This window comes from Podarcis cretensis, assembly GCF_951804945.1.
Source record: "Podarcis cretensis genome assembly, chromosome: 15".
Taxonomy (NCBI): Eukaryota; Metazoa; Chordata; class Lepidosauria; order Squamata; family Lacertidae; genus Podarcis; species Podarcis cretensis.
In genome coordinates, this window is record NC_137185.1 from 13,720,946 (window position 1) to 13,731,235 (window position 10,290).

General features: G+C 46.0%; 1 protein-coding gene across 1 annotated transcript in view; it reads left to right on the plus strand.

Annotated features, from left to right (window-relative positions):
• Positions 1-10,081, plus strand: part of YWHAG (tyrosine 3-monooxygenase/tryptophan 5-monooxygenase activation protein gamma) — a 28,639-nt gene extending 18,558 nt beyond the window's left edge. Inside the window, exon 2 of the mRNA XM_079955878.1 lies at positions 6,463-10,081. Within this exon, the coding sequence (XP_079812004.1) occupies positions 6,463-7,119 (657 nt within the window). The 3' untranslated portion in view covers positions 7,120-10,081. The remainder of the gene's footprint in view (positions 1-6,462) is intronic.
• The last annotated feature ends 209 nt before the right edge of the window (positions 10,082-10,290 follow it).

Sequence of the window (10,290 nt, forward strand, 5' to 3'; positions counted from 1 at the left end):
CTTGGACGCATGTTCTCCCCTCTTCCACTCTGGTATGGCCACAAGGAGGATATTGGAAACATTTGCTTCCATAATCTATTCACCATGTCTTATAAGTGCATCTGAACCAGAAACTGGTTAGTGTTAAGTATGGTTTAGGGAGCCATGAACTGCAGCTTGAAGTTGGTTTATTTCCTTAAACTGTATTTAAGGCTAACTGTTGGGCTAAGACATAGCAATAAACTACAGTTACTTTAAAACTGGAAGTGGGAAAGCTTCCCAATTTTCATGCCAGAGGGAAAGCAAGGGGGGAGAGTTTGTGGTTTGTTCACAGAATGCAGAGCCAAAGTTCAGTGTTTTACCTGAGCAAAGCCATTCTTGCATGGCTCTGATTATAATAAGGTGGTACCTTGGTTGTCGGAACTTAAATCTGTTCTGGGAGTCCGTTCAGCTCCCGAAACCATTCAAAAGCCAAGGCGCAGCTTCCAGTTGGCTGCAGCAGCTTCCTGCACTCAGTTGGAAGCCACGTCGGACGTTTGGCTTCCAAAAAACGTTCGCAAACTGGAACACTTCCGGGTTTGCGGCGTTTGGGAGACTGTAGATCAGGCTTCAACAGCCATCATGACTAGTAACTTGATAGATAGCCCAATTCTCCATGGTGTTCCTTTACTGTTGGAGGCATAATGCCTCTGAATAGCAGTTGCTTGGAATTATGACTTCTATTTGGCCACTGGGAGAACAGGAGGTTTTGGCCTGATCTAGCAGGGCTGGACATTCTGATGCCATATTGCTGTAGCAACTTATATCCTGCATGATTTCCCTCTCCCCCCCCCAATAACTTCTGCATCAGGGGCACCCAACATTTTGTTAGCTTGAACTGGGCGTTCCATCAAAGTGCAATGAAGGGGGTTGGATCTAGGATGCATTTGGCATAGCTGATAGTATTAAGAGCACCTTTATGCTCATGGAGAACTTCAGAACTACAATTCCTACATTATGTAGACCTATCCTTTTACCATGAGGAAAAGGCACATGTAATCGAAGCTGTTTGTGGCTGATGAAAGCGATAGCTTGAAATCAGTGTCCGAAATTCTCCAGTAGGTCCAACTGGCATGGGTCCAATTGTGACTACGTGGAGATTTCTGGGCACCAGGTTGGTGATCACAGTTTTAAAAACCTCTGCCTTTGTTCATATCACTAATACCATTTCCATTTCTATTTCTTTCATACCGGGACAAGTGAATAGTTGTAAGAGCAAGCTACAGTCCTGCAATGTAGTTGAGATCATAGAATCACAGCGCTGGAAGGGACCCCAAGGGTCATTTAGTCCAGCCCCCTGACAAATAGACATTCTGCTGTGGCAAGCGTAACCTAGGTTTAAGGTGCCATTTGGTGCCCTGCTTGAAATCCATCAGTCTCTTGAATGAAATTTCATTGGCAGTAGCCTATGAATCCGAAGTCCCCACTGCTGCCATCTACAGATTTGATGCCATCTGCATCCTGGCCCCTTTGTTAGGAGACAGAAGTGACACAAGTCTTTCCTTGGGCTTACAGCATTGTTAGGCAGAATGCCTTCAGGAAAGGTTCCGCTGAAGATGGCTTGTGATCTCTAGACAATAGTGTGTCTAAATAGTGTGGGCAAAAATGGCTGCTGCAGAGAGATCGAAAGGGGTGGCTTTTGAAGATGCAGACAGGTGCAGCATCCACAAGCATCCTTGCAAAGCAGTGGAGTCTCTTACTTAGAAGATCCTTCCCTTGCCTGTGCTGCCCTTGCCTGCGGGGAGGTTACAGCTTGCTCAGCACGCATTTTTGGGTCCCGGAAACCCAAAGAGCCAGTGTGGTGTAGTGGTTAAGAGTGGTAGACTCATAATCTGGTGAACCGGGTTCGCTTCCCCGCTCCTCCACATGCAGCTGCTGGGTGACCTTGGGCCAGTCACACTTCTTTGAAGTCTCTCAGCCCCACTCACCTCACAGAGTGTTTGTTATGGGGGAGGAAGGGAAAGGAGATTGTTAGCCGCTTTGAGACTCCTTGGGGTAGTGATAAAGCAGGCTATCAAATCCAAACTCTTCTTCTTCTAAACTCAGCACAAAGTCACAAGGTTGCTGCCTGCCTTCCAAAGATCTGGATTTGGTGGCAACAACCAAACCATGTGTGCTTCCACCTGTCTTCACATTCCTGTTTTATTGGTTAGACATTTACCTTCATTCCAGTGCTGTCCCTGTATATCCAGTGGATTAATGTGCACAGTCCTTGCTTCTGTGCTGTTGGCCAAGATTCCCTTAACACAGTTTTTCCAGTGGCGCTCTCGCAGTTATGGGCAGAGAAAGGAGGCCGGGGTGGTGGTGGTCAGAATGCTCAAGCACACAGTCTGTTGTGAAGCTTTGACACTGGCTTATGAAATATGGCCGGTGTGAGAAAATGAACAGATTTAATTCACCTATGTGAATGGGAGCAAGGTTGCCTTCCGAGGGCTTGTGGAGCAGATGATGAATGGCTTGTCTAGTCCTAGATAATATGAATTCCAAGACAGTGCATGTACCTATTAAGGTGGTAGGCGGTGGAAGAAAACTTGAAGCCTTTTCCACATGAACTGGCAATCTGAATCTCGCACTTGAACGCCGCCTCCATGCCACTTTGTGGATCTAACACTGACCTACTGCTTGCGGAGACAAGCCATGATTTTGCTTAGGAGAATATGGTAGCTAGAACAGCGAGAGGTACATGTGGTGTGCATCTCTCTTCAGCTGCACCATGAAAACTTTGGGACAGGCTATAGGAGGTTGGGCTCCTGCCCTTTTATAGGTTACCGATAGGGTGGGGTTGCCTTGATCCTTTCTCTTTTGTGACATCTCAAACCTGCTATCAGCTGTAGAACCTGGCAACCTCCATTGCCAGGGAGTCAGTTACCTGTATGCCAAGAGCCATTATTTCCTGTGGGTATTAGATGTAAGTTTTATTAGGAACATTGTTAGGGCCTGCTAGAACAGACCAAAGGCCCTAATAGTCCAGCATCCTGTTCTCACAGTGGTCAGTGGGAAAACCCACAAACCCAGGCACAAGCGCCCTCTCCCCTCCAGTGGTTTCCAGCAACCAGTTTCCAGCAGAATTTTCGCCTCCAGCTGTGGAGGCAGAGCATAACCATGGTGGCCTTATAGCCACCAATAGCTCTTTGCTCCATGAATTTGTATAATCCTCTTTTAAATCCATCCAAGTTGGTGGCCCATCCCTGCTTCTTGCGGCTGCAAGTTCCATAATTTAACTCTGTGCTGTGCGAAGAAGCGCTTTCTTTTTTGTCCGTCCTGAGTCTTCCAACATTGAGCTTTGTTGGATGTCCGTGAGTTCTTCTAGTGTTGGGAGAGAGCGAGAAAAACTTTCCTCTATCCACTTTCTCCATGCCATGATTCTATACCCTTCTATCATGTCACCTCATATTTGCTTTTTCTCTGAACGGATAAACCATTACGAGAACCACCACTATGAATACAACTGGAAAACAGCCACACTTCGTAATAACCCGAAGGCAGCACAAATTATCCCTGCATAAATTGAACATGCTGTGATTTAAACATGTAATTGTATTCTACTATATACATATTTAATAGCTGCTGGTTATTTTACTTATTATTATTTTGATACATTTTAGATTAACTTGCTTTTAATGGTTGGTTTCTCCCCCCTACCCCAGTCTTCTTAATGAACGTTTTATATTTTTTGTAAATCTCTTGGAAGTTAAGGATGATCAAGCATTCTATGAATCCTGTTCAATAAATAAAATGCAATTACAAAACAAATCTCTGCGGCCCAGTTGCTGCTGTCCAGCTTTAAGGAGCTGGAGATTTAAGTTCCTGCTTCAAGTTAAGAACAAAACTTATTCAGAGTTTGCAGTTGTTTCCAGGAAGGCCATTGTGGCACACATTCTCAAGTAATCTAGATGGTACCCAGAGCAAACCGCTAGCTGGAGGTGCTACCACTAATAGCCTGTGCCTTGGACTTGCTTCTGGAATATGGCCGTGACCTTCTGCGTTGTCCCTGAAGACCAGGAGACCATGGATCTTTCAGGGGTATCCAAAGTGGGAAAGACCGCTTCATGTAAAACTCGCCACACCTAAAATGTCCTTTTCCAGGCTGCAGAGATGCCCACGTTTTGCTTTTTGACCAGGTTAACTGCCAAGAGGCGATGTCCCCTTGAAGCATGGCTTTAAGACTGTCTAATTAAAATAAAACCCAATGAGCTCTAAATAGCTTTCTGCAGCGCTGTCTGAACCAAATTATCGCAAAGGTTTAATTGCTTCATGGCCCGAAATAGAGCGATGCTGTGTGCAGAATTACTGGAGGGGCAGAGTGACATTCTTAAATATGATCTCCCATTTATTTGCCTTGTCACCACTGAGATCCTATCTCCGTGCTCTTGCTGGAGGCTGCAGCCTGCTGCCTGCCTCTGCTGATGGCTGCGCCTGATTGCGAGAGGAAGTACATGCAACCTTGACTCGGTACTGCCACGTTATCTCTGTGCTCTGCAGTGCCCACTAAACGTGCCTTCTGTGAGCGACCTGAGATTCCTGAAGGCGCTGGAGGGATGCCAGCCTGGTGAGCAGCTCAGAGCTGGTGCCATGTGCTGGCAGGTGAATTTCTGGAAGGGCTCTTGCGGGGTTTTTGTTGCATTAATGAAGGGTGCCAGGCATTTTACTCTGGGAGCTGCCTGTTGCAGCACGAACACCATTGCTTAGGTGAAATAGTTTTATCGGACATCTTGCTTCTTAAGCTCCAGCAAGCTGCAGATGATGAATTCAACTCCCTGTCCCTCGTTTTCCTTGGGGTCAAGGAAGCTTTTTTGACTGCAACGTAGTCAACATGGGATCCTTCTAGTGTAGGATCTGGCAGCCTGAACATCTCAAATGTTGGCTTCTTTTTTTAATAAAAGAACAACTAACAACAGCATTCCTTGAACTATGCTATGAAGGGCAACTTAAAAATCAGTGGGAAGAGACCTCAGTGGCTTTACTGTCCTCTCAAATCCCAACATTCATCCTATCTCGGAACACACTCATCTCTCAACCTATTTGCCTATTCTTGTCCTTGCTTGCTGGATTCTTTCCTGTATCTCCCCTCCCCTCCCCCCCCAATACTTGCCATGGATGTTTTTTTGTTTCTGTGTTTTTAAATTTTTCAGCAACCTACTTTCAGGCCTGGGTCCTATAGTTCTGGGCTGCCTTTGTAACCCTTCAAGGACCCCCCATTAAAACATTTGATGGATCAGTTAACTTTCATCCTCCATTTCCCCCTTTCCCATATCTTGAGTCTACAGATATTGGCTCAGTTGGTTAGTGTGTGGTGTAGCTAACACCAAGGTTGCAGGTTTGATCCCCATACGGGACCTCTGCATTGCAGGGCGTTGGACTTGATGATCCTCAGGGTCCTTTCCACCTCTACAATTCTATTCTTCAATTGCTTGGCTAGGTTTGTTTCTTATGGCTTTCTTCTTGATCCCTCGAAACAAAAATGTGATTCTTCTGTGACCAGCAAGGCGGGGTTTGTTAGGGGAAGAGCAGTAGGCAGCTGGGGTGTATGTTGATGGCAGCCCTTGTCCTCCACCAACCCATAATGCAAATGTCGTTTCCCAGCACAAGACAGCAGCCAGGCATTGTTTTGAAATGAGTCCCGCCTACAGCCTCATGCTACCGGCAGCTCTTTAAAATGTGTGCCGCCTTATTCACATAAAGGAGTGTGCTGGAAGTCTTCCCTCCTAACCCTAAAATTAATGGTTGCACTTCCGAAGGCTGTATTTGTAGTGTCCTCTATCCTCCAAATGCTCTAGCTTATGGTCACATCCCTTGCAGGATGTAGTGTTCTGTACCAGGGCTGGGCGATACCTGGTTTTCAACTTTGATATATCCCTGGCTAAATATCGCCATGTACTGACATATCATGATGTCTGAAATAAGGATTGCGCTCTGTAGAGGCATTGGCTGGCTTCATGGTTTTTCACACATCATGATTTTTGCATAGCACACCCACCCACCCCATGATTCACAATATATTGCCAGGTCAAAAATTATGAAACTGATATCACAATATGGACTTCAAACTGGTTGTGGATGATAAATTGATATATTGCCCAGCCCTATTCTGTACTCTTCCTTTCTTTTTGGAGGGATGGATGGGGAATAAAAGACTGCAAATGCAGAAATCCTCATGTCAAGCTGGTAAACTTAATAGCTACTAGTGTGGCTTTTTTAAACAGCTTTTTGACCCCCTGTATTCTTCCTAATTCCTCTCTTCCCTCCCCTCCAGTTCCATCCTGTTCTGTTAACAGGATGGCAGCAATCTAGGTATGGGATGTTTAAGATGGCATCTGCTGCTGGGGGGAGCTAGTGAAAGACTTTTCCATAGAGCAGGAGTGAGCTTTGGAAAGCGGCAGGTTCAAGTGTGGGGACCAAAAGCTAACTGGGCCTGTTTGTTGTGTCCTCCCTTCTCTGGTGCAGGTGACGGAGCTGAACGAGCCCCTGTCCAACGAAGAGAGGAACCTGCTGTCGGTGGCCTACAAGAACGTGGTGGGGGCCCGGCGCTCCTCCTGGAGGGTCATCAGCAGCATCGAGCAGAAGACCTCGGCCGACGGCAACGAGAAGAAGATCGAGATGGTGCGGGCCTACCGCGAGAAGATTGAGAAGGAGCTGGAGGCCGTGTGCCAGGACGTGCTCAGCCTGCTCGACAACTACCTGATCAAGAACTGCAGTGAGACCCAGTACGAGAGCAAAGTCTTCTACCTGAAGATGAAAGGGGACTATTACCGCTACCTGGCCGAGGTGGCCACGGGGGAGAAGAGGGCGACGGTGGTGGAGTCCTCTGAGAAGGCCTACAGCGAAGCCCACGAGATCAGCAAGGAACACATGCAGCCCACTCACCCCATCCGCCTGGGCTTGGCGCTTAACTACTCTGTTTTCTACTACGAGATCCAGAACGCCCCCGAGCAGGCGTGCCACCTGGCCAAGACGGCCTTCGACGACGCCATCGCCGAGCTGGACACCCTCAACGAGGACTCCTACAAGGACTCAACGCTCATCATGCAGCTCCTGCGCGATAACCTAACGCTCTGGACAAGCGACCAGCAGGACGACGACGGTGGCGAAGGCAACAACTAGGACCCCGCCCCCCCCTCCGGATGGACTGGCAGCCGCACGCTGATGCTACTACTGCAGTCTTTAATTTTGTTTTCCCACGAGGTGTGGGGGGGAGGGGGTCGGGTGGGGGAGGGGGACAAAAAACAAAACAAAACACAAAAAGGAGGGGCGACCTTCCAGGGAGGCTCCCCCCGCAACCTGTCTTTGATTGCCTCTTTTGACACTTTTGCCAAAACACAACTTAGCGGGAAAGGTCAGGCTTGGCTGTGCTTGGGTGGAATGGAGTAACTCGATTGTGGCAGCCTCACAATGGCGAATGGACTGTTCTGTAGACTTATTAATTCAAGGGGGAGCTGTCTTTTAAGTTATCTTAATCGCTAGGCGTACGTGGAAGTTGACGATGACTAACTTGGATGGAATGGCCCTCTCTTTCGTTGTTGGGGTTTAATTTTGTGTGTGTATGTGTGCGTGTGCGTGTGTTCATTTGAGAGAAGCAGTTCTGTGGTTCCAGTAAGGTTTCTCATCCATCTGTCCCCCGAGTTAAAATGTCCCCTGCCTTTTCCATTGTCGAGGTGCATCTGTGTGTGTCTCCTCTCTGATATCTGCCCCGAACTTTTGGAACGCTCATTAAAGCATAATTTCAAAGCGGGAGGAAAGTCCTAGGCTCCAAACCCGTAAGAGCCCATCTAGTCAGGATGCTTGAGACAGCTTTCAGTATTATTGCTAAATTGCAGTTTTAACAGTGTTTTCTACATGACAGCCATATTTTTGACACCGAGCCATTGAGTGTAAACCTTTTTTTTGCTTGCTTTTTCTGGCTTGCCATCTCCCTTGCAACCTTAACACCTGCAGATGGGCTTCACCCACCCGACTCGGTTTCCCCAGTTGCCCAAAGGCCACCTGAAGAACATCCATCTGTTGGCCATTCTGTTGGGTGCTTTGTAAGCAGCTATACAGTACAAAGTCCCAAGAGGCCGCCCCCAGCAAGAAGCGATCATAATATAATTGGTCAAAGGAGGAGCTGCTGAACTGTAATGTAATTTGACTAATTCAGGTCTGTATGTCTCATACTGTACCTGGTATATTCCAAGACCATGCTGATTTCTTCCATTTTTTAAAAAGAAGGTGAAGGTGTCATGGCCCCTTCTGCAGGAATCATGCTGCCATTGTGATTATAATCTGACCCCCCCCCCTTCTGTGCCAGAAGATTATGGCAGATACCTGGTTTCCCGTTTACTAAAGCCAGGTCTCTGGTCTGTGGGAAGCCTGTGGTGCGAAGTGAAATGATGTGGAAATGTAGTAATTACATAAAGGTGAGAGCTTGCTTGCCAGTGTTCGTTTGTTTTTAAAAAAACACCCCCCCCAAAAAAAACACCCTTAGGCACTCTAGAACTTGTAGAGAATCCGTTCACATACAGGTCTTGATTCCTTGAAGGGAAAAAAATAGACAATTATGGTAGCTAATCAAGTCGTTTTCTGTCATTTTTCTACCCACCCACCCTTTTTTTGAAAAGAGAGAAAACAGATTGATGGTTTTCCTTCTCTGCTTGCCTGCTTTTGTTCATCAGGGGATGCATAGAAGGAGAATGGCCTCCAATGGGGCCTTCCCCTGTGCAACACCATTTGTCTTCCCCTTGTGGAGATGAATGACTCCATTTGACACAGTGCTGTGTGGTTTTTTATGCTCACGTTGTTTGATGCTTTGGGCAGTGGGGGTGAGCTGCTTTGGTGGCCTGCGAGTCCCAAAGGCTGTCTGGGTTTAAAAGCGAATCGACAACAGGCAAAATGCTAGCGAGTCCAGCATTAAAGTATCCAAGCAGCTGCATAAAAAAAAAACCACAAACTTTTGTTGCATCGTGAGAGTTTGCACTCGGTGATTTTTCCATTATATTATTATTCTTTTGAGCCACCTTGGGGAAATAGCCACGCCAAAATCCCATGGCTTATCTTACGCTCTGTGGGATCGAAGTAGAGGAGGGAGAGGCTTGCAACCTGGGTAAACGGACGGGAACCTTTTAGGAAATGTCACAAGACTACTTTGAAGGCCATGTCTAGGCTTCTGTTTGGTTTGCAATCATGTAGTGTGAGCTATGAGTCTCCCTGGCTTTGAATTGGAAGTGATTTACTGGAATTACAAAACCTTTTCTTGATGATGATGATGATGATGATGATGATGATTTTTATTTTTTATTTTTGCTCTGGCTGCTTTAGGAAAACTTTATGCAGGGGGAAAAAGATCGCACAAGAGGGCTAAAACCTACGGAGTCGCGGGTGGGGTGGGGACTTGTGAGCAGCTTGAATGGTTTCTTTCGATTTGTTTTGTTTTGTTTTGTTAAGGAAATGCACTTGCCTATATGATAACTGTCTCTCCAGTGAAATGAATAACTGCTCCATTATTCTATTGATACAATATTGTGCATGCTGGTGTTGTATTTCTATAAAGTAGCTTGAAATTTATTAACTTATACTGTAGATGTTATGTATTCCTATGACAAATAGTCTTCAACAATTTTTTAAAGTTTTTTAATTTATTTATTTTCCTCCTATTTTTTTCCCTTCCTTTTTTGGGGGTAAAAGTTTGCTCTACCAAATAGTGATCGTAACGAAACTGATCTGTTATGGATGTTGCTATAGTGACATGCAATTATATATGATTTTTTTTAAAAAAAGGAAAGCAAAAGAAAACACCAGTGTTAGCTTAATCTTAATGTCTGGTGTTCGTCATGGTGAAATTATAACTATTACAGTGTAGGGGAAAAATGACTATGTTCTTCGAATGAGCCTTTGTTTGTGCTTTTCTGTCATGTTATGCAGTGAACTCTTTTTAAGGTCTAATCAGTGATTATTTTTCCAACTCCGTGTTTCTGTAAGGAATTATTTCACACACGGACCATTCTTAGCAGTTTTCCTCAGTGATGGAATATCATGAATGTGAGTCATTATGTAGCCGTCGTACATTGAGCAAATAAACTTACAGATCTGATGTCAGTGCTATTTGGTCTTTGTGTTGGAATCTGCTTTATTCTTGGCAGCTGTGAATGGGCGTGTGTCTGGGAATCTGTCTGGCTGCAGCGAGATCCTGTCGAGTGCAGAATACGCTCTGTATGCAGGATCTCGTAAGCTGCAGCCCAGGCTTGGAGATCTGTATGAAGGGGACCATTGTAGTGAAATGGTAGGGAGTAGGAACCCCAC